Genomic DNA, 23,732 nt, shown 5'->3' on the forward strand with positions numbered 1-23,732 from the left:
GCAACAGATAACAGTAGCCCTTAATCAAGGACGTCCTGGAACTAAGAAGCTTTAAGGATGAAGTAAATCAGTATGTTGATGTATGTGTATGTATACATTGCTGAGTTGGCAAAATGCTCATGGACCATGTATCCTATGGGTGAATTATGTTTTAGTATTGTAACTAAAAATCACGGCTACAGGTCAGAAAGACGCCTACCTAAGGGGGTCAATACCCTTTTCCTGAGCATGTGGAGAAGTTAGCTGGGATTACCGAATTTGTGTGGAAAATACTAACCAATCCCTGTAGAGTGCTGGGCCCTTTCTAACTCGGGATTTCTGTGTTTGAATAAGCCCGATAGTGGTGCTATACTTGTGCCACCGAACACCCGAGCTTGTGCAGCTCTGAAATCAATAAGGTCTCTCGAACGTTGGCTTGTTGCACACCGCGGAACAAGCCCGGATTTGTGGGCAACAAGGGGAGCCCCATGAGGGGAAGTCCGCGAAAGGAGGTCTGCTAAGCGGACCACGAGGCCAGGGCCGTGAGGGAGCTCACGGTGGCGGAGGAGCTGGCGGAAGGGGCCGGCGGGCGTTGCGGCGGAAGGGGCGGGCCGAGGGCGCAGCGGCTGCATGGGGACCGTGTGGGGCCGGGCAGCGCGGCTGGGGCTCCCTGCGGTGCGGGCGGCGGTGGCCCCGGCGAGCGGCGGCGGGCGGCGGCTGGGCTGGCTGTGCGGCGCCGGGGCGGGCCCGTCGGTGCTGCTGTCGGCAGCGCTGCCCTGCGGACCGGCCCTCCCGCCTCACTTCCTGCGCGCCGGGGCGGGGCGCGCGTCCTGGGGCCGCCGCGCCGAGACCGGCCCCGACACTGGCAGCAGCGCCGCGGCCGCGTACCTTCCCGGGGAGCATCCGGCAGCCATGCCCGCCGCCGAGCCCGAGCACAGCCCCGCCGAGCCCCAGGCGCCGGCCGCCGCAGAGTCGGTGCGCCGCGGACGCCGCAGAAAGGCCAAGGTGGGCGCGCCACGTGCGGCCGCGGGTGCGGCCATTTTGTACGGGCTTGGGGGGCTTAAAGTCGACTGGGGGCGGGCAGGGGGGAAGAAGGGGCTTCTTCGGTGTGACGGCGGCTTTCCCGCAGCAGGAGGAGACGCCGGAGAAGAAGGTGAAGCGGCAGGTGAAAGCGAAGCGGCGCGGTAAGGCCGAGGCCGAGCAGGCGCAGCCCGAGGAGAGCGGGTTGGGGGACGGCGATTTCGAGCCCCCCGTGCCCAAGAAGACGAAAAAGATCAAGGAGAAGAGCAACGGTTTGGTAGGAAAGAGCGACGCGTCCCAGCACGCGGTGGAATCTTCCTCCGTTGTGAGCGACAGCGTGACATCCCCAGCTGCCGGAGAGCAGGACAGCGGCGCCGAGGTAGGGGTCCTCTGCCAGCACAGCCCATGTCTTGATTAATTAACGTTCTGCTTGTAATTAGTGGGTTTAATAACACGTAGTGCGCGCTGTGTGGAGACTTGAGCTGCGAGACAGTGGGAGCACGAGGCATCTGTCGTAGGCACATTTTGCAGCTGTCCGCCTTGGATGTGCGGCACTTGCTCCTGGGCATCGGGAGTGCCCGGGCATCCCGCCTCTCATCCTGCCCGGCGTCCTGCTCGTTCCCGCCCGGGCTGCGGGCAGTGAGTGAGGCTCGGCACCACGTGCACCAACGCGTGGGAGCTGCTCTCCGTGGGAGCTGCTCTCCACGTGCTTTCCCCCTCCCGCTAAATGCCGACCGTTCGGAGCGGCGTGTCCTGTCGGGATGGCGGCTGGTTAGGGGAGCAGTTTCCGTGTGCTACTCGTCTTCGTGTCACAGGTTGTTTGTGTCCCATAGCACAAAGGTTTTTCCCTGCTGCATAGGCAGCCACCATTCCAGAAACATGACTTAACTTTGTGCTGTGATGGTACTCTCTCTGATGGCAGGACCTTTGAAGAAGTATTGGTAAAGTGTTCTGTAATAGAAAGCCACAGTTGTCCTCATTAATTCCCACTTCTGGAGTTCTCCCGCTTCTCTCACAAATGTCCAACGGGGCCCTGTGTAGGGCCTCCTGTGAGTAGTTTTGTGTCTAGGGTGGGAACATGTGTCAAGAGAGTGTTTTTTGTATGTAGGGTGTAATGATGCAACCTCTTGGATCTTTGAAGTAAAATCTAAATTTTGTGTTTTAAGTATTAACTCACGTGTAAAGTTCAAAGCTCTTTGCATGGTGTACTACGTAGGTGTCTTCTAGAGGGAAATTCATGCTTCACACAGTGAGTGAATTGTTACAGCAAGTATGTTTTGTTGTGAAAAAGGGTTTTCTCATGGTTTCAGTGGACTCTAGTTAAAATTTTTAACAAATAGTTTCCATTTCCTGATTTGCCAAGCATGCCTGTATCCAAAGGGTTTTCTTTTTCCTTTGAGCAGAAAGGAAGTATCTGGTTAAACTGTGGTAGTACAGCAAATGCACAGGTTTTCTTGGGTGCCTGTGTAGAGTATGTTTTATGCTCATCTTGCAGGACTACTAAGTCTTTTTTCTTTTTTATATCCTGTTAGGAGTTGACGGAAGAAGCAAAAGAAGGCGCCTTCTCTAATTTTCTGCTCTCACAAAACACTATCAACCTTCTCACAGGTTAGTTTGTGTGATAAAAGACATTTCTGTAAATGTTTGTTCAGAATTGCACTCTGTTACCTGCATAAGCCAAAGTTAAATAGTCCTAAACTGTGTTACATTTATTGTATGCTAAGAATGATATGAGCAGTCGTTGTGGATTTAGAGAATCTGCTGTTAGTAGAAAAAAGTGTTCTGGTTTGTTCAATTTCAGGTGCCTTAAGATGAAATTATTCTTCCATGGGGTGGTTATTCCTAGATACACATTCTAGAGACACATTCCTTGTCAGCATCATTCTCTATATCTTTATTTCTGTTCCTATGTCTGCTCTCTACAATGTTGCTTCTTAGACAACCTTAATGGAGTTTTGTATATGAAGACTATTTGCCTTGTGTGAACAGATTGTCTAGGGTTATTCTCATAGTTTTGGGCATTTTCATGTCTTTGTGATTAGTTTTGTTGAGGAAGTAATCGCTGTAGGGTTCTTGTCCTCTGTGTTGGGAAGATGTGCAAGTCTTGTTCCTTGGAAAAAATTCTCCTTGTTGCTTTATGTTGTCCTAGCTCTGAAGTTTCTGTTGGATGGGTTGTTTCACTTCTACTGTGCAAAATCTCTTTGATGTTTTAGAATGTTTTGAAACAAACACCATCATCTTCTCACCTTCAAAACCAAGCTACCACAAAATCTTAAACTGTATCAGAAAAAACATGCTGGGGTTCTTCCTCCTTCTCCTGTTCTCTTAAACTATCCGTCACAAAGAAGACTGTATTTCATCATGGATACTCAACTCTCACCATGGGGGTGGAATATCTTTTGATCTAGAGTATGAGTAAAACGTAAAGATATATGGTTTTCTTCTAAGCTGCAATTTCTGTGTACAGGATTTGAGGTGGTGTGCCCTACGTATTTGGGCTATTTATGTATGAGGGCTTCTAATTGTTAGTTCACCTTTTAGTGAAACGTCTTTCAATTATCTTACAGCTCGAGGTGTAAAATACCTGTTCCCTGTGCAAGTGAAGACTTTCCAACCCATATATGACGGCAAAGATGTAATTGCTCAAGCTCGAACAGGAACTGGGAAAACCCTTTCTTTTGCTCTTCCACTGATTGAAAAACTTCAGAGTGTCTCGCAGGATGGGAGAAGAGGCCGTGCACCAAAAGTAACTTGCACTTAAGGGTTTACACCAAAACCTTAGAGCATGGCAGGTTTTGAAAGTGATTTTACTGTTGCTTTCAGGTTTTTTGTTTGGGACTTCTTTGTCCTATACTGCTTTTTGTAATACTGAGTGCTTTGCTCAGATCAGGGGATAGAGTGTAACAGAGTTTTGCAGCATCACAGCAATGACAAATTTGGTGTTTGAGGTCCCTTGTGACTGTGTTTGGGAGAACAGTCAGGGCACTGCAGCAGTGTCTAGGGAGCTTCCAGGCTGCTGTCGTCGGGCACTTAGTGTGCAGCTTTGGGGCTCAGTCCCCTGCCTCTTCTTAAGTGATGTTTGAGTCACCTGGACTTGGCTCTGTTTGCTGAGGTTGTTTTTCACTATAAATTCCATGGCGATAAGTGAAGGATTTTGTTGGTGTTTTTTTTGTTTTGTTTCCTTCATGTCTGGACACTCAAGAGATGCAAGTGGTGTTTACTAGAGATGGAATTGGTAACCAGATGCCAGTGATCAGATACCTATTCCTATACATTGGAGTGTATATATTTATCGTTAGACTGCAGAACTATATATAGTCTGCAGATTTGTTGCCTGCTTTATCCTTCTGTTTTATTAACAATGTAAATTTTAAATTTAAATTTAAATTAAATTTAAATAAACAATGTAAATTTTAAAATCCTATTGTCTGAAAGCTTTAAGAGATGAATTCAGCTCTTTGTTTTATTGGTTCACTCTTAAATAAAATGTTGGTGGGAAGGGTAGATATTAGAGGAAGGCAGGTTGGTGGAGAAAAGGAAGGATGTATGGCTAGAGTGCATCATCTTTTAAAATCTTACTACACCAGATTTAGTGACTGTTCCTACCCTTTAATGCTGAGCTGCACCTTCCTTGCCCTTGGTAATGTTACTGAAGTGTCTTTTATCTGGCTTTAATATTAATATTGCTGGGATGGTGGGAAGCTGTGGGCTCTACAACAAATGTAGAATAAAGATGGGAGTGCAAGGTGTTTGATGGGTAGTAAACTCTTATCTCCTACACCTTCTCCCAAGCACAGCTACATTTTTGCCTGTTTATCTGTCCCTCCAGGTGCTGGTTCTTGTTCCAACCAGGGAACTGGCCACTCAGGTAGCCAAAGACTTCAAGAATCTCACAAGGAAACTGTCAATTGCTTGTTTTTATGGAGGAGCTCCATATAAAGAACAGCGTAAGTAACTGCTAAGGAATTACTAATGGATTGAAGCTGACTTTTCCCAAATGCATTCCATAAGTAAAAATGGGCTTTTTGCCCCCTCAGACCTCGAGTTCAGTCAGGAACTCAAATGACCTGGCTTTCAAAGGAAGCACACGGCCTGGGTTGAATTATTTTAGTTCCAATAAATCTTTATGGAAAAGAATGGTTGTAGATCTGTGACATGTCTAGTCCTTTTAGTTTGTTCTTTATTGTGTTTTTGTGTGGACATAGACTGGGACTAGGTGACAGTCCACAGAAAGACGAGAACTATGTATGTGCCTGTGGCTCTGTGTGTCTCCAGAGGTAGCTGTGACAAAGAGTTTAGCTGGAAAATGAAAGTGTTTCCATGTAGTAATGGAAATTTAGGGTTAGGGTCACTGATCACTCTGGGATTGAATTGATGGAACTGGACACAGAGAGTGATCTTGTAGAAGATATCCAGGTCTTTGTCTGGGTCCTGAGTGGAGCTCAGGACCAAGCCATAGTGCTCTGAAGGTTTCTAATGTCAGCTGATTGTTGCTTGGAAATTGGTGTATTTCCCTGTAACTTTGCCTGAGGTTTGACTGGAACTCCTGACAGAGCAGCTAGGACTGCAGGTAGCTGTTACCTTTGGATGTAGTGCTTTATTCTGAGGTTAAAGGGCAGCAGCTTTTTGCTTCTAAAATGAGAGGTGTTGCTGTGTGCTGCTAACTTTTTATCATGTTGTCTCTTAGCAGTCTGACACTGTCCTTGTTTCTCTGTCTTCCAGTTGATCTCCTTAAAAGTGGCATCGATATTCTAGTGGGAACTCCTGGACGGATCAAAGACCACATTCAGAATAGCAAGCTGGAACTTTCCAGTGTGAAGCATGTTGTTTTGGATGAAGTGGATCACATGTTAGACATGGGCTTTGCAGAACAAGTGGAAGAAATCTTGGGATCATCCTATAAGAAAGGTGAACTCAGACATCAGGACACGAACAGGGGACAATGCAGAAAACACAGTTATACTACTTTAAAAACTTCTGGTGCACCCCTAACTTAAATTCTTTGTGTGATGCTAGAAAAGGGCAAGGTAGAATTGGAAAAAGTTCGAAGAGAGGTGACAGATGGCTGAAGGGCTGGAGTGGCATCTCTGGATGGACTGGAGTAAAAAAAAAAGCTAGGGAAAAAAGCAGCGAACCCAACTGCTTAAGCCCTAGTGTTCCTCATCCTGAGACGTGACTTGAGCGAAGGGTTTAGGGTTATGATCTGTCTGTACACTTGTCGTCACACAAAGCTGACAGCTAGGGAATATTTGCTCTTTTCTGATGTAGTGGGTGTTCAGTAGAGCTGTCAGGTACCAGGTACAGAGCAGAAGGAGGTAATATTAATGTGTGAAACTCCTTGCCACATTTCACTAATGCCAGAAGTTTTGAAAAGGCTTGAATTACTGGAAATAGAAATCTCAACAATTACTAAAAACAATGTTTACCACTTTGGCTCTAAAAGCCACAAAAAGCTGATTGCTGGCAGTGTTTCTTCACATCTTGTAGTGACTTAGTGCATGTAGAGACTTGTCAATTTGAGAGCAACTCTTGCTTTTTTATCAGTTCTCAAGTGTCATGGTTTGTTGTGATGTCTGAAGTCGATGGTCCTTCCTTCCAGGCTCCGAGAACAACCCGCAGACACTGCTGTTTTCTGCAACTTGTCCACGATGGGTTTATGATGTAGCAAAAAAATACATGAGAGATGAGTACGAACAGATCGACCTGATTGGAAGGAAGACTCAAAGGACAGCCACAACTGTGGAAGTGAGTGATTCTGCTGCAGAGCAGTGCAGGTCCTGAAAGCAAGTGGCCTTGATAAAATGGGTTGTGCATTAACTTTACAAATGGGGGTATGGAATGACTTTTCACATGGTTGACAACACAGATTTTGTTTGCAAGCTTAAAAGAAATTAAAATGTCTTTTTTGTTCATTTTATCCTGTGCGTGGCTTAGGTTTAACACAGTTTCTTGTTTCTTTCCCAAACAGCACTTGGCTATACAGTGTCGCTCATCTCAGAGAGCAGGAGTTCTTGGGGACATCATTCAGGTCTACAGTGGCAGCCGTGGGCGAACCATTGTCTTTTGTGAGACCAAAAGGGAAGCAAATGAGTTGGCAATGAATGCTTCACTCAAACAGGTACTGGGGGCTGAGCACAGAGCAGCGGTTCTGATAGTCGGGGTTGAATGCCCTGAAATAAATAGGAGATTGCAACTGTCTGAAGAAAATTGTTTCTCTAGGTGGTTTTAAGACTTGTGAAAGCTGTTTCAAAAAATGGAAATTTGAAGTTAAAATATCCTCTTGACTGAGATTATGAATTTATTCCTTTGGCTTTAAAACTGTGCAGGACCCAGATCAATAGGAAATACACAGCTTATGCTGAATAACCAGGAGATAGTAATAACTGTAACAAACAGGAGCTAGTGTAGTGGACTTACATCCCATCTTACATTAATATGCTTTTTGGATTCCCATCTCTTAATGGCATTTGATCTTTGAACAGTCATTCAGGAAAATCCAAATATGGTAGAACGAAATGTCTTGTTGCCCTTGGAAGGTTTGCCAAGACTGTTTGGAACTCAGGTGATCTATTGAGCAGGTCTTCTGTGCTTGCTTGAATTACTGCCCTTTTTCTGAGTGTGAGGAAAAGTGCTGCGTATTTTTTTGAGAAAATCCTGTTTGATACTAAGTGCTGATTTATGGGCAAAGAGCAGTGGTGGGAATACATGGTTTGCCTAGTGTTAGAGAAATCTCATATACCATCCACGTAAAAAACTTGCAGCAATTTCTGCCAGTTGGCCATGCTGCTTTCACAGTAAATCCCAGAAAAGGATCAAACAAAGCAGGATGCTTTATATTCCTTTGGTATCAGCTATGTAATTATTTTCTGTTGCTCTGAACAGTATTTTGAGGTTTGCAGGTAAATATCTTTAGATGCTGCAGCCTAGACTCCCATTAACTGTCGTGTTGATGGTTTGTTGCACTGACAGGATGCCCAGTCCTTGCATGGTGACATTCCACAGAAACAGAGGGAAATTACATTAAAAGGCTTCAGAAATGGTGTGTTTGAGGTTCTGATTGCAACAAATGTAGCTGCCCGTGGTTTGGATATTCCCGAGGTTGACCTTGTTATACAGTGCTCACCACCAAAAGTAAGTCATTAGGGGAAACTAAAATTCTATTTACCTTTTTTTTTTTTTGGTGCCAGAGTGGTGGGTTATTTCTCTTTCATCAGAAGTATGTTCTGTTCCAATTCACAAATTAGGTGAATTTTTTTTAAATGCCAGATCTAAAATTTTGTGGTTGAAAGTTTTACAGTTTGAGCTTTGATTAAAGTCTTGGGTTTTGTTTACTCTGGAAACTCCTAGGTTTTGATATTGTGCATCTTTTCTGAATTCCTTCTGAATGTTGCTGAGTTTCATAAAAACTCTAAAATATTTTTGCTGCCCTTTTCATCGCTCCACTCTAGTGGAGCTTTTTATATAAAAAAATTAAAATGCCTGTCAGCAGTGTTTGTTAAAGCTGAGTAGCATACTTTTGGGTGGGGGAGCACAGGCAAACCTAAGTGGTTTATGTGTAGTTATAAGTTTGGGTATAAACACATAATGTATCACTCCTTAGGCTGCTAAATTTGAATTTAGCTTGTGTTTAATCTGAAATGTCAACAGTTTAAATAACATAAGGTTTTCTCATGTTGACCTCAATTTGTGAAGGATGTTGATTCCTACATCCACCGTTCTGGACGCACGGGCCGAGCTGGCCGAACTGGTATCTGCATTTGTTTGTTTCAGAGAAGAGAAGAAGATCTTCTGAAACAAGTCGAGCACAAAGCGGTGAGTTGTACCTCAGGTCTCTGCTTAAGGAAATTATTCAGCTCTAAAAGCACCCTGCTACTCTTAGACTTTGTAATCATGGGCTGCTTGTAAGTCCAGAATGGGACTCTCCTGTCCCATAGACTAGTAGGCCTGAAGTGCTGATATTTGGTGTTTGTAGATGCTTTTGTATTGGCTTGTTCTTGTATTGCCTTAGTTTTCCCATGCTGGCAGTCCTCTGTGGATGTCAGCAGGCAGGCTGGGACAGGAATGCATGAGGCAGACCATGCCTTGCATCACAGTCTGCATGTACATTGGAGTAAAGTAGGTCCAAATTAACAAAGCTGGGAACTTAAAGGCTTTATTTTAGCTTTAGAAATAACTTAGTAAAGAGTATGTTGGTCTTGTAAACAGTAAGTAGAGGTCTCAGTAATGTGATGTAGGTACCATTGAATTGTATAGTGCCGAAAATACCTTTAATGTGTTTTCTTGATTTCAGGGTATTACCTTTAAGCGTGTAGGCGTTCCTTCTGCTACAGATGTAATTAAAGCTTCAAGTAGTGATGCCAAAAAGTAAGTTTATTTGCCTATTTGCCTGTTCTTAAAAAAGGTTTAGAGATGATGTTGTTCTAGATGCTTAGAGCTTAATGCAAAGCTTTAAGGGATCACACCTGTATGTGAGCATGGCTTTGCCTATGTGGTATAAGTCACTGCTTTCTGTATGGACAACATAAGGTGGTATCAGTAAATCTCTGTGGGCTGAACATAGACCTTTTGAAAGAATATAATGTTCTCTAATCTTTTGCAAAAATTACCCTTTGTTTATAAAATCAGAAATCAGTGACAGATGAGGGAATTACTGTTGTGAGGGGAAACTGATTTTGTCTGTTCAGATGACATGGTGGAAGCAGTGTGCAAAAAGCAATACTTGGTATAATGAGGAGTTACTCTGCAGTAGTGAGGGTGTTTTAGCCCTGGCTTGTGTTTCTTTGTATTATTTCCAAGGGTTATGGCTTTTATTCCATGCAGCTCTGTTTACATTTGCTTCCCCAGTGGCGGAAATTGTCTTGAAGCAGATTATTATAATTAGCAAGGATTTGACCAGTGTAAAACAGATGATGGGCATGGTTTTGGGTTCACTGTATACTAAAAAATGATGGGGGGAGCTGTTGTACCAGAAATAGCATTACAGAAGTAGCTGTTCTTAGTTTCCTATCTCTTTTTTTTCCCCCTGCCTTTTTCAGAAATAACCAATTTGGGCTATGTCTTAAACATGGCTGCGCTTCACAGTGGCCTTTTCTTACCTGTTTAAACCTGTGTTGTAACTGTGTAGGTTGCTGGAGGCTGTTCCTCCCTCTGCGGTAGACTACTTCAGAAAATCAGCTGAAGAGCTGATAGATGAAAAGGGGGCGGTGGCTGCCCTGGCTGCAGCCCTGGCGCACATTTCTGGGGCAGCTCATATCCAGCAGCGCTCCCTGCTCAACTCAACAGCTGTAAGTAATGATGCACCTGTGATAACAAGGATGGATGCATGAATTGCTTGTGTCCAGGCCACACGTGGCATCTCCTTCCCAGCCTTTTTCAGCTGGGTTTCTGAATAGCTGTTAGCCCCAGGCTCCTGCTGTGTTGCTTGTTCCTTAGCTGAAATCAGCTCTTCCTGGGTGACACTTGAAATCAGTAAATTTTCTTGTGATGAGAGTTAAAAGAATTTCTCCAGAGACTGACGTAACAGAAGACTTTGATGCTCTAAGAGAGTTTAGTGACATTTTACAAGCAAATAGATTGATTCATGCTATTGTAGTTTCCCCCTTATCAGAAATCTTTTACGTTTCTGTCATATTGCAAGTACAGCATGGGATTACCTGATCTCAAAGAGATCCTAACTGAAGAAAAGTACAGCACTTCCTTTTTCTGATGGATTTAGGGAGAACGTGGCCCAGCTCATTGTGTGGTAACACAATTTTGGACATACTGTGTGATTGGACTGTGGTTCTTGTATCAGTTTGGGGGTTTTTTTATCTTTTCTAGCAGTAGGTTTGACCAAGTTTAGCCTTGTTATACATTTTTCTCTGTTTCCTGCAGGGTTTTGTGACCATGGTGTTGAAGTGTTCGATAGAGATGCATACCATGGGCTATGCCTGGCGGGGGCTGAAGGAACAGCTTGGGGAGGAAGTCGACAACAAGGTGTCTGCAATGCGTTTCCTCAAGGGGAAGATGGTAAGATGGCCAGCCTTGGGAATGAAGGGATTTGGGGCTTTGTGTGTGTTCACATATAACCAGTTTGTGCAGTGATTGAGGCTGGAGTTCTGAAGTATTGGTACAAAATGTTGGTACCGCACTATCCCTACTCAATCTCTTTTCTCAGGAAATGGTAACCTATCACGAGTGTGCTGTTCATGCATACGCTAATGAAAAAAAAAAAGCATTGATGTTACTTGAGTGCTTTAAAACTTTGAGAATTATTAGAGACATTACTCCTAAATGATAATGCAGGAATTGCCTCCTAAAAAAAAAAGCATCAGAAATACATATGTAGTGGGATTGGTTGTCGAGGCCTTTATTCTTTCGTTGTAAATTTGTGCCTCTTTTGTTTTGTTTCGTAGGGTGTGTGCTTTGATATCCCTGTTGATGAACTGAGTAACATACAGGTATGTTTGTGTAGCCAGAGCTGGCTTTAAAACCTGGTGATTTGAAAATTGGCAGCTGCCATAAAGGATTGAGTATAGGGTGGTTTTGGAGGTTAAGGTTTGTGGTTTTAATAAGGATGTTGTGTTGGCAACAGAGTGACTAGAAGGAACACAGGAGAGTCATTAGAAAATACCCTGCCATGTCTCTTCTCATTTCTGTTCCCATATTACCCTATTTCATTAAAGAAAATTCTGTGGTCTTTGGCTAGTCTGTTTTGGCCTCTCCAGTGTATTTGAGAGTTCACCAGTTTTCTGTCAACTTCGTTCCCTTTGTCCCTTGTGATTGTTTATCCTTTGTCACAGGACTGTGTTTCCCATGGGGGGATCTAATGGCCTATTTTGGCAGGGGTGGGATTTGTCTGGAAATGCCTTCGCATTCAGTGTTGCTTCTGATGCTACCTTGGACACCCCTGCAGGGACATAAAGTCTGGTTACATTGGTGTTGTTTCAGGAGCAGTGGAAGGACACACGGCGCTGGCAGCTGTCGGTGGCAAGTGAGTTGCCTGAGCTGGAAGAATATCCCCAGGAGGCGGGACGAGGGTTCTCCAAGTTCGGAAACAGCAGGCAAGGAGACTTCAAGAGAAAAAGCTGGTTCAAGAGTGGAAATCGGGGACTTTAACAGGACACTCAATTAACCTCTGCTACAGATACGGGACTGAGCTGAATTTTATCAGACAGTAAAAGCCTGTTAGATACTCCTCTTTGTCTTTATTCCTTGATAAACCAACCTGTCTTGGAGGATGGCTAAAAATCATGTTTGCTGAAATGACCAGGTGTTTTGGGAGATATTTCTTTCTGCTCAGCAAAGTAGCTGCTGCCTGTTAGGGCATCTGTGACCCTGTGAGTGTGCTGCAAACTCAGCACTGTGAGGGAACAAAATTCATCCAAACACGGACAGTAACCATGCCTCGCCTCTTCAGCAGCGTTAAAAAATCGGGTTCTAAAATAAATTTTTTACAGAAAAACTGGACATTAAGTCCTCAGCACCCTTCCTCGAACGCTGCCCGCGGGTGCCAGCGCTGTGGTGTCCTTTGGGGCGCTCCCGTTTGCCGGCTCCCTCAGGGTACCGCCTGAGGGGGCGGGGCGGGGGCGGGGCCGGGCGTGGGCGCGTCAGGCGGCGCGGGGCGGGGCGGGCGCGCGGGAAGATGGCGGCGGCGGCGGGCGGAGGGTGGCCCGCGGTGTGCGGGAAGTTCCGCGCCGCCCGCACGCTCTCAGCCGTGGAGTCCCTCAAGGACCCCGAGACGGAGCCGTACCGCTCCAAGTACAGCGCCCGGGCGCTGCTGCAGGAGGTGAAGCAGCTGCTGAGCGCCGCCGAGGAGGGCGGCGAGGCGGTGCTGGCCGTGCGGCGGGCCGTGCTGGAGTACGAGCTGGGCGTCAACCACACCGACACCGAGGAGCTGTCGGCCGGCGAGGAGCACCTGCAGCGCTGCACGCAGCTCCTGGAGCCGCACCGCCTCTCCCCGGACTGCGTGTCCCTCTACATACAGGCCCAGGTGGGCAGGGGAGGCCGCAAGGGGTGTCCGTGGAGCGGGAGGCTCAGGCGGAGCAGGGCCTTGTGTCTGCGGGCTGTGCCGGGTGGTCTCTGCAGTGGGCTGCGAAGAGATCCAGGGCAGTCCCGTGTCCTGACAGGTGCTGCTCGTTTAACCATAATCAACACAGCAGCCCTGGCGTTCAGTTCTTGTTGGAAGGAATCATTCACAGGTGGTGGCTGTTGGAGGGGTGTTCTTCTCTTTTAAGCCTCTTGCTGATGCCTCTGGGCGTGCAGAGCATCTAAAATGTGTTCTCCTAATTGAAACTGGGTGTTGATGGAACAGCGTGCTCTTCTGGACACACTGAGACAGAACTTGTAAGAGCCGTGAAAGAATAAATTAGTGAAAGACCTCACTACATCCAGAATTTATTTGTGATTCCTTAACTCAGTGGTTGTTAAAGTGAAGTTGGGAGGTGCTTTTATTGATGTGTTATCCTGAAATGATAATTCGTTTGCTTTTCAGCATTGTCTGTTATATTTTAAACTATTATATTTTGTCCCAGATGGGTAAATACAATTTTGTTGGTGCTTGAAGTAATACTATTTTCTCTTTATTCAGAAGAATAGAATACTGTTATCAGTATTAGTTTTTGCTACACGAAGATTCACACAAGGGCCTTTACTTGATCACTCTGTCATGGTAGCTGGTGTATAGTTAGGTATCTTAGGTATCTGACGCTAGACTGTAAATGAAATTGAGCAGTTATTTAGATGTCTCTGTCAAAAATGGTTGCTCTAATTAGAAAAGGTTCCATAGTGCTTTCTCATCAAACTGTCAAGGAATTGTGGGCTGGTGTGGAAAGGTGCAAGTGAAAGGATGACTTGTCTTGCACTGGTTAAATTAGCTGAGTTGTCTGGAACAGTGAGGTTACATCTGCTCCTTGTCCTTCAGTGTGAGGGTATGGGTACACTGCTACAAATCTGTTACCCTTTGTAAGATAAGGAGGCTGCTCCAGCCGAAATAAGATAACATCTTTCCACATGTTCCTGGGGAGATGTGGCTCTTGTGGCTCAGCACCAGAGATTGCACTGCACTTCTGAATTGGTGTGCTGCAAAGCAGCTCTTCTCTCTATTAGACCAAAGTTTGCATGGACTTCACTGTTTCAGGGCCTTCAGGAAGCAGCAGGATAAAGTTTGTTATGCATATGAAGTGCTGTGGCCCAACACTGATGGGCCTGCTGTTGCCTGGCACTGTCCTAAGGTGTGCACAGTGCTGGGAAACGAGCCCTCAGCTCCCGGTCCCAAGGGCTGTAACAGGCTTCAGTACTTAATTTAAACAATTCCTGATTTTAAAGCAATGATTATCATCAGTGGCCATACTTCTCCACCTTCTGGGATGCCTGGGGTGTGTTGCCATGGCACTAACTGCTATTTTGAAGGAAGAGGCATTCCTTTTTCCTGCTGGGCCTCTTTCTTTAGCCCCACTTCTGATTTCTGAGCTTTTGCATAAGATTGTGTATCCCAGTCTGTCTGATGGAATCTGGTCTGTTCCACTGCTTGGCCTTGGGCAAAGTGTTTCAGTTCATAAACAACATGTGATGTGCTTTCTTAGAAAAACAGTAGAATGGAATTGAAAGGGACACAGGGCTGGCATACAGCTACACATTCTAATTATTTTGAAGGTTTTGGGGGGTTTTTTTTAGCCCTCTTGAATTTTGTAACAGCACTGCCTAGGATTTAAATTAGCACATCAGACATAGGTTATTATTAACACCTTCATCTTATTAATAAAATTAGTGTCATTTTTGTAAGAGTTGGGTTCGCAGATGCAGTGAGTTACTATGTACATTGCTTTAACTTAAATTTGAAGGCAATAATCTATAACTTTTGCATCTCAGAGGTGCTTCTCATCTCTTTCCATTGCTGAAAATATGCAAGCATTCATTCCTAGCATATTTTTTTCCTGTTAATTTTTTCTGTGGAGTCATGTTAACAAATTTCTGATTTCTTGTCTCTTTTTATGATATTTGTATGTGATGTAAAAGCTGCATGAATTGGATGCAGAACATACTCTGTGGAAAAAGCTCATTATTTCAGCACACCGGTCCTTATCTAGCAGAGTAAACAGAGAAAGTTAGACTGTGAGGTGAATTTTTAATGTGAAATTTGCTGTGTGAGAACCCCCTCCTTTTGAGCAACCCACAATGAACTTTGTGGGCACAATTTCTGGTTTTTGAAATACTTTGTATTAGAAGACACACACATATATATATATATATGAATGAAGACTGATCAATTGTTTGGAAAAAAATGTGTGATGTGAATGGAACATGACTATTTTTTTTACCTTTTACCTTTAGAACAATCTAGGTATCCTGTGGTCTCAAAGGGATGAAATCGAAACTGCACAAACTTACTTGGAATCTGCAGAAGCCTTGTATAATCAATACATGAAAGAGGTACTGTGTTAATATCATGGCAGGTTTTACTTTCACATGCCACTTGCAGGTTAAGTAATCTTTGAAATAAACATGCAATGGAATTTGAGCTTCTGTGCTTTATACTGGCTGCTGTGATACTTTTGGCAAGTGATACGAGTTGCACTGCAGTATAGGACAAGGCAAACTAGAGTATTACTTGAGAATTTCAAAATAGAAAATGATTTTGCTCAAAAATAATGGTCCCTTTTGAAAGGTCTTTAATAATCCAGAGTTGATGCCAGGTAGAATTTGGGTTTTAATGATGACAGTTATTAAATCTTATCTTGGAAATGCAGTAAAAATGTCCTTTGCTTGCAGTAGGAAAAGGAAACAAAACTAATATTTGTTTGGTTTTCTCTGACTGTGCAGTGTTTTGCAGGGGCAAGTAGTTTAGTTCCACATCCAAGAGGACAGTCTCACAGACAGCTAACCCTTTCATGCATATTAAACAACCGTTTGAGCTGTGGATTCTGCTGTGTATCCTACAAAGACTCCCTTGTGCTATTTTTAAGCTCTTTGCAAAGCTATTTCTACACTGACTTGCCTCAGGGACTGTTCTGGAGTGAGCTAAAAACATTTGTGGTCTTCAAGAAGCAGTAGCTGTGTCTCAGGACAGCTGAATAGGTTGGACAGACCTTAGTTTCATGAAATTACAGGTTCAGTTCAGGTTTTACATGAAATTGGTTTAGAGTACCAATTATTCTTGCAGAGATTTTTAGAATGGGCAAGTATTTATTGGTTGGTTACTGCCGTCGTTCCACCCTTGCAGCCATGCTGGCCTACAGTGATAGAAGAGGTAATGGATCCAGAAGAAAGCCCCACTTGTGCTGAAGAGCTTGTCAGCATATTTCCTGCTCTCTGGATCAGTTGGACTAACTAGAGATACTACACCTCTCTACAGATTCTCTCTCTAATTCCTGATGTTCAGCTTTGATATTTATACCCAGCCCCACCTATCACGTGACCTCCAAAAGCTTCTGGCACTTGCTCCAGTGATTATGAAATTAAACTGGTACTATGGTATAGTGGATTAAAGTGCTGCCAAGTACTTCACATTTTCACTGTAGACTTTTCTGAAGCTGTTAATTTTTGTTAGTAGTGGTTACTGAATATTTCTTCTGGGGCTTTGCTGCCTGACTGGGGTTATACATACATGACGAGCCCATGTGAGATTGCTTACCACACCTTTTCCCCTAACAATATTTGCCACTTACAGTTCAAGGCATTATGCAGTCAAACATAACAATGCTTTAAGTCTTTTTTTTAGAAGAAACTACAGATTTATACAGCATTTGTCTTTCAGAAATTATAAATATGTGAATATGCTTTTCTTAAAATTCCCCATTTTTAGGGTATCAGGAAGCCTTCTTATTAGGGAGTCTTTGGTAAACTGCTGATGATGGAGACATTTTGCTGAGCAGGTGGATTTAGTTGTTTACTCACTGGGCCTAATTAACTTACAAATTGGATAGGGTGGTTTCCCTCGCCTAAAGCCAAAACCAATGCAAGGAGCTTGGGCTAATGAAGTCTGCTTAGAAAGGAGAGTTGGAGAGCTCTTTCTGAGGATAAGTAAAGACATAAGGATTGATATCAGAGAGAGATCTGTAGATACAGGAAGGAGGCGAGAGTTTTGCGTACTATGTCATTTCAGTTGCTTTCTTTGCAGGAATAGCTCTAGTCTTGCCAGAATATGCTCCAAATCTTGTTAGAAGGTTTATATCTAAATAAAACAAGAGGAAGGGTTATAAATTCACATCTAAAAATGAATGAGGTGTAAACAAAACCGTACAGATTAAAAGATCATGTACAAAAATCTACATGCCTCTGGTAGGTTAAACACGCTTTAATTTATTTGTCACTATCTGTTTCAGGTACATTTGTTCATTTTTTAAGATGAGTAAAACACTTCTATTAAAAGCAAGTAAACAAGTCCATTCAGGGATTTTTAATGAGAAGCAGTACAAACATAGTGTGTTTTCTTCCCTGTAAAGTGAGTGTATTCTCTGCCCTTGTTCCTGTTCCTGCCTAAGTCTGTATTAACTTATGAAAAGTATTTATTGAAACTGATTTTTATTTGTTGCCTTACCTTCTCTTGGGCTAAGAAATAAATGGGGTTAGGAAAGGGCTAGACAAGCTGCCTACTAACCTGGGCTTTGTTGCTGGCAGACACATTGGACGCCCTCCATGATGCACTGTGTAGTGGGAGAAAAGTTGTCTTAAAAAGATGGTTTCATATGAAGTGTTTTAGAATTGACATCTGAAGTTATTCACAATTGCAAAGGAAATGGGATAAGCACATAATAAAGCTCTGTCATGAGCGATGTTCATCTGTTGGGATTGCTTGTGAGCTGTCTGATAACGTTATTGACAGTTGTCTTAAGGCAGACTTGGATACAGCAATGCCAAAAGGTGTATAGTTGTCCATGTAAGGATTCTGACAGAACTCATGGTTTAAAGAACAAAAAAGTGCTTCTAATGATGTGAGCTACCACATTTAATAACTTGCATGTAGACTATGCCTGATAGGAAGATTTAGCAGCTTCATCCTCCAAAGACATTGCATGTTGTCTCATTTGTCTGTCTGAGTAAAAGATCTCGCCAGCTCGCAGATACTTGGGAGTCCCTTCACAGCAGTTAGTCTTCACAGCAGGTCTGCTGAGCACTCTGCACTTCATGTTCTCTGCAGTACTTCCTGCAGGATGTTTTCTTGCTACTGATCGGTGCAGCTGGGCAAACGAATATTTCACACTTGAAGGCGTGCTTGGTATTAAATTGATGCCTCAAAACCCAGTATGTTATTGTACAAAATAAAGGTGCCCAGTAGAGTCCTATGGAATCCAGGCTGAGTATCTCTGGTGCAGGCAGCATGCATTGCTTTAAAGTACATAAGCAGAAGTCTCCTGCAAGCTGTGAACCTTGTCATTCCTTGTGGAATTGTGACTTTCATTCTCTAAATCTCCTGAATGTTGTGGAATTACTCTGGAGATGTGTCACTGGGATGGGTTACGCAGAGCTTTGTTAAATTTGGGGTTGGCAAATGGTAAATGATGTGCAGCCAGAAGAGGGAGCACTGTGCCACAGAGTAAGAAATGTACTTCGCTGAATGTATCATGTACCCTGGCAGGATGGAAATCCTCCCCTGGATCCCAGTGAACATTTCATGGCAGAAGAAGAAAAACTCACAGACCAAGAAAGATCCAAAAGGTGGGTGCTAAGCAGCATAGTTAAATTATTATTACTTTTTTTTTTTCCAAATTATGAGGGTGTATTTAGGGAGGAAAAAAAGAAAAAAATCTTAAGAGACTGTTGGGTTTTTTTTTTCCAGATTTGAAAAAGCCTACACTCATACTCTGTATTACCTGGCACAAGTCTACCAGCACCTGGACATGATTGAGAAGGCTGCTCAGTATTGCCATACTACTCTGAAACGACAGCTTGAGTACTGTGGCTACTACCCAGTAGAATGGGCACGCAATGCTGCCACTTTGTCACAGTACTATCTCTCCAAGGTAATATACCCAATGTTTTTCTGCTGTAGTGATACCATTAATGTTACTGTCAACTAAAACAGTTGTCTTTGAGACAGGGCTCCAAGCTGAATTTAAAATGGGCACCTGTAAAACCACAAGTTGTCTTCTGACATGAAACATCTGTCAGTTTTTTCTGAAGAGGACATGGTGGCTTTCCTGTGGTGTTGCGATGGCAATGGGGAAGATGAACAGGGGTGTAAACAAGAGAAAAGCTCTATAGCTAATGAAATATTAGCAATAATGTGATGTCATGTTCATAAGTAAACTTTAACATTATAATAATTTAATTTAAAATTCTTTCTTATATTGTTCTCTTACAATAAAGTTTGAAAACAAAAAGCATCTGAGAGCAAGGTATGGCTTACTGTTTTCTCTAAATTATTGTCCTTTGTACCTTAGCATATGCTCAAGAGTTGTTTGAACCTACATGAACATTAAATTGGATATGTGAGTTGGTAGCTGTTTGCTGTGTGTTGACTCTAAACAATCTACTGTTAGGACGTGCTTCAGCTTTATTTAGGAATTTCTATATTCCAGGCTATTTAGATTATTTTTTCTGATGTTTAAAAAGATTCCTGCCCTACCTAAGCCAGTTAATGCTAATTTCAGTAGTAACTCCTAATTTCCCTATCTTTTTGATGCATTGGTAGCACTAATTATTTAACAGTGCACTGCCAAATATAGGTAAAGGAATCTAGATCTGACTCACAATGTTGACTTGTATGTCCGGCTCGTTCCCACTAACACCCTGTGATAGTGTTTGCCACAAGGCATCACTTCCTTCACCTCAAGGCAGCTAGAGTAGCAGAGAGCAGAACATTCAGAATGTTCAGTGTGCATAGTTAATATTAAAGTCAAGGCTTAGTGTTGTGGCTGTGGTACAGAAAAAACAATTGGTTAGAAAATACTGTATTCAGTAATAGTTGTGGAAAAATTGTATATTTTCTTCCAGTGCCCAGGGAATATGCTCCAGAGTCTCTCAGTTTTGTCATTTCCCTTGTGGTCATGCATGTTCACTCTCTGAGGTGAAGGGTTTGGCCAAGTGAGAGCAGTGCTTGGGCTGCCCACACCAGTGCTAAATGCTGCTCTGTTCCTGTTTCTCTTAGGAATGCTTTATGGAGGCTCGACACTGCCTAGCAGCAGCCAGTGTCATCTTTAGCCAAGCTGGACAGGTGCCATCTGCTGAAGATGGTAAGTTTATAAAAAAGTTTTGAATAAAATTTTTGTGAATTAAGCATCATTATGTGTTAATGTTTAAAACTGAAGTTTAAACATTAATAAATGTACAAAACTTACCCAGTGTTAATTTTCTAGAATATTTTTCAATAAAGTGAAAGGTTTCTGAAAAGTGACTGCTACTACAGCTCAAGATTGGCTACGGGTAGACCCTGTGAGAAAAACTCAAGTGCTTGTTGCTGGTGTTTCAGAAAGCATACCAGAGTAAAAGGGAAATTTAAAACAATATCCACTTCAACAGTGGCAATGTCTCTGTTCATCCATTTGGCTTTTTACATGTGCTAAAAATGCTGTTTGCCTCAGTGATCAGAGGGCAGTGATTCAGGAACCAAACCAGATGCTTCCTGGGAATAGCTTTAAAAGAGGGAGCAAAATTGCAGCTTTTAAAACCCCAGATCCAGAAGGTACTTGTATTATCTTTTGTTGCTAGATGCTGCAGCCTCATCAATGGCTGGTTTTGGAGTTGTAGCTGCCCTCCTTGTTGTTTGGGCATTGATGCAAAGGAACAACTTGGCAGTCCAGTGTGACTACCAGTAGAAGAAACTTTCAGAGTCTGAGTCTGAAGTTGGCTTTTTATTTCATGAACAGGAGTGCTGCTGTCCTGTAGGAATGTCCTCTCATTGTTCAGCCAACTCACTGTGTTCTGCATAGAGACTGGGAAGTGAGTTTTCACTGAAATGTGTTTGGTTTATGAAAATGTTATCTTGAGACATCAGCAGTGCTGCTATTTATGATAGTGGAGAGACTTTGGGGAGAAAAACACAGAAGTTGTAGAGCTAATAAATCTTATGTTTGTACCAGGTAGCTTAACTAAAGGCAGTTTCCCCTATTTTGTTCCCTTTTTTGGTAGCAAGCCTGGGGCCATTTGCAATACCAATGCCCTTACCTTCAGAAACAATTACGGGCAGGCAGCTGAATCTCAGAAAATGAATTATCCTGATTTCTTTCTCTTACTACAAAGAGACCTGGAAACCTTTTCCAGTAAAACACCTTGAAGATGAAAGGTCTTTTAAAAGATACATTATGATCTATTTATTTTCAGAATTCATAGATGATAAATCCACGTTAGTCTATACGGGTTTCTACCAGAAATGACAGTTTACAGAACTGTTACATAAACTAACATGGAGAACATGTTTCTGTCTAACCATGAGGAAAAATTAAATACAAGTATGATATTCTTTGCATGTAACGTTTGAGGGTCTTGCTGGACTTCTCTTAAAGTTTTTATGTGTTTATGTCCATTCAGTAGATGAAACAGAGCCAGACCAACAGGACCTTCCAGAGAGGAAAGCTGAAATTGCAAGGTGTTGGATAAAGTATTGCCTGAATCTTCTGCAAAGCGCTCGAAAATTGCTTGAGGTAACAGAAAATCGGCTCTGTAGCTGTCATTGTCTAACAGCAAACTAAGTCTGCTTTGATGTTTGCAAGAGGAATCAATTTGCAGTGGGTAACAAGAAGTAAGCAATTGCCCAGTGAACAAAACAACAAATACTTGCAGTGTAGCAAGTATTTCATGGTATGCTTTGACTTAAATGCAGCACTTAAGAGTAAGCACAGATAGGAGATCAGCTCTGTAGAGTGATCAGTGCATTGCTTTTACAGCAACCTCACAAATTTTTCTCCTCTCTGCTGCATTTTCTTGCAGCTTGATTTGACAGATACCTTCTTATTTAACTGCTAGTAAGAACACTGTCTTAATATGCAACAGTTTTGTGTGCTGATGTTCTCATTCATTCAAGCATTTGATTAATTCAGATTTGATTCAGTTCATTGAATTCACTTAAGTATTTCTACAGATGTTTAAAACAGCATTTGCTGAAACGCTTTGTGGAGCAGAGGCTTTGGGCTTAATGTTTATTCCTTTGGCTGTTTTGTCACATAGGGTAGGGAGACTGAACCACCTTAATTTTGTCTTGTCAGAATTGACACTGTAATTTACATTATTCTTTTGTTAATATAAGGCCTAATATATCAATTATTTCTCTTTTGTCTTGTTGCTTACTAGTTCATATTTCAAAGGTGACTCAAAATGATTCAGTGTAAGTATCGCTTTATAAGCCAGATTTGTTTTTAATTAGCATGCTTTCTCATTTCAGGATAACATAGGAGAGCTGGATCCAGACAGGCAATTGGAACTTAAAGCCCAAAGGAAAAAAGAAGAGGATGAAAAAGAGAAGGGCAGGAAAAAAGCTGTTCTTTTTGGGACAAGTGATATATGTGACTCTGTCTTAGCCATGGAGGAGAAAGTAAGCAGTGTATATCCTTTAGATTTTCAAGAAGCCAGAGAAATCTTCCTGGTTGGCCAGAACTATGTTCAGGAAGCAAAAGAGTTCTTTCAGGTTGATGGTTATGTTACTGACCATATTGAAATTGTTCAGGATCACAGTGCTTTGTTTAAGGTACTTGCTTTCTTTGAAGAAGACTATGAGAGGCGCTGCAAAATGCACAAGCGTAGAATAGACATGCTGGAGCCAATCTATGCAGACCTGAACCCCCAGTACTACCTGTTGATTTGTAGGCAGCTTCAGTGTGAACTAGCTGACACCTATTATGAGATGATGGATTTAAAGGTAGCTATTGGTAACAGGTTAGAGAAATTAGACTCCCACACAGTTAAAAAAATTAATTCTCTGGCTCAGTTCGCAATCAAATATTATGAACTCTTTTTGGATTCTTTGAGGAACCCTGATAAGGTGTTTCCTGAAAAGCTCGAGGAAGATGTTCTTCGCCCTGCAATGGTGGCTAAATTTCATATTGCACGACTGTATGGTAAGCTTATTACTTCAGATAGCAAAAAGCAACTGGAAAATATGCAGACATCATTGGAATATTACACATTTCTGGTAGACTATTGTGAGAAGTATCCAGATGCTGTCCCTGCCATTGAAACTGAACTAGAACTCAGTAAGGAGATGGTGAATCTTCTTCCAGCAAGCATGGAGAGGCTAAGAGCAAAGCTGTCTTCATTTGTATAAATACTTGCCTTGGAGGCAAATGGGCACTATCAGAACAGTTACCTGTCCGAGCCAGTGCTGTTGCACAGCTTCTGTACTGATTGATAGAACTAAGGTGTCTGCAGGGACATCCACCTAGAGCCTGCACTAGTGTAACCTTGTGAAAAACTCAGAGCTCTCCTGGTCCATAGCTCACCCACGCTAATGGTATAAACTCTAAATGTAAAGTATAAGTCCAGCTAATGCTTTGTACTGTGTGTCCTATATGTAAATATAAACCTTTTCTCCCTCACAGCTTTTTTTGGCGTATGATTCAGTTTTTAAGTGTAGTGCTGTATGAAAATAGTTTCTTTTAAGAGAATCTTCTTCTCTAAGAACTTTTTTTCTAATAAACCTGAGGCACATTCTTCCAACTAGAATACATTTTCTCTCTTCTAATGTTTGTCCCCAGAAAACTTTATGAATGTGAAGGCAATTTGTTTTTAGTATTTATTTTGTAAGTTGCTTGTTGTTCTTTTCCCTTGTTAATCAAAACCTGCTTGATAGAGACTCAATAAATTGACTAGCTTGGCTAAATGTT

The 23,732-nt window shown here is 42.7% G+C and overlaps 2 protein-coding genes across 3 annotated transcripts; both read left to right on the plus strand.

The window, feature by feature from the left end:
* The first annotated feature begins 594 nt into the window (after positions 1–594).
* Positions 595–12,447, plus strand: LOC121667142 (nucleolar RNA helicase 2-like). 2 transcript variants are annotated; one of them, XM_042033454.1, is made up of 15 exons: positions 595–984; positions 1,112–1,378; positions 2,532–2,607; positions 3,567–3,745; positions 4,829–4,946; positions 5,722–5,907; positions 6,599–6,744; positions 6,968–7,117; positions 7,969–8,130; positions 8,692–8,811; positions 9,290–9,363; positions 10,124–10,283; positions 10,873–11,007; positions 11,394–11,438; positions 11,929–12,447. In XM_042033454.1, the coding sequence occupies exons 1-15, from the start codon at positions 610–612 to the stop codon at positions 12,094–12,096; spliced, it is 2,361 nt and encodes a 786-aa protein (XP_041889388.1). In that variant the 5' UTR covers positions 595–609; the 3' UTR covers positions 12,097–12,447. The 2 variants fall into 2 exon arrangements, with proteins under 2 accessions (XP_041889388.1, XP_041889389.1); XM_042033455.1 differs by lacking the exon at positions 11,394–11,438 and having other exon boundaries at positions 1,109–1,378.
* A 149-nt stretch (positions 12,448–12,596) lies between these two features.
* Positions 12,597–23,732, plus strand: LOC121667144 (kinesin family binding protein). Its single transcript, XM_042033457.1, has 7 exons — positions 12,597–12,970; positions 15,310–15,408; positions 18,554–18,633; positions 18,755–18,938; positions 20,066–20,150; positions 21,445–21,557; positions 22,295–23,732. The coding sequence occupies exons 1-7, from the start codon at positions 12,623–12,625 to the stop codon at positions 23,171–23,173; spliced, it is 1,788 nt and encodes a 595-aa protein (XP_041889391.1). The 5' UTR covers positions 12,597–12,622; the 3' UTR covers positions 23,174–23,732.

Source organism: Corvus kubaryi, unplaced genomic scaffold, assembly GCF_017639235.1.
Source record: "Corvus kubaryi isolate FWS band 111438036 unplaced genomic scaffold, C.kubaryi_AGA036_p1.0 37357, whole genome shotgun sequence".
Lineage (NCBI taxonomy): Eukaryota > Metazoa > Chordata > Aves > Passeriformes > Corvidae > Corvus > Corvus kubaryi.

Coding starts and splice junctions, on each gene's coding strand:
- LOC121667142 (XM_042033454.1), top strand. CDS start 610: ATGGGGACCGTGTGGGGCCGGGCAGCGCGGCTGGGGCTCCCTGCGGTG. Junction 985..1,111: donor GACGCCGCAGAAAGGCCAAG/GTGGGCGCGCCA, acceptor TTCCCGCAGCAG/GAGGAGACGCCGGAGAAGAA. Junction 5,908..6,598: donor GGGATCATCCTATAAGAAAG/GTGAACTCAGAC, acceptor CCTTCCTTCCAG/GCTCCGAGAACAACCCGCAG.
- LOC121667144 (XM_042033457.1), top strand. CDS start 12,623: ATGGCGGCGGCGGCGGGCGGAGGGTGGCCCGCGGTGTGCGGGAAGTTC. Junction 15,409..18,553: donor ATAATCAATACATGAAAGAG/GTACTGTGTTAA, acceptor GTACCCTGGCAG/GATGGAAATCCTCCCCTGGA. Junction 20,151..21,444: donor GGTGCCATCTGCTGAAGATG/GTAAGTTTATAA, acceptor ATGTCCATTCAG/TAGATGAAACAGAGCCAGAC.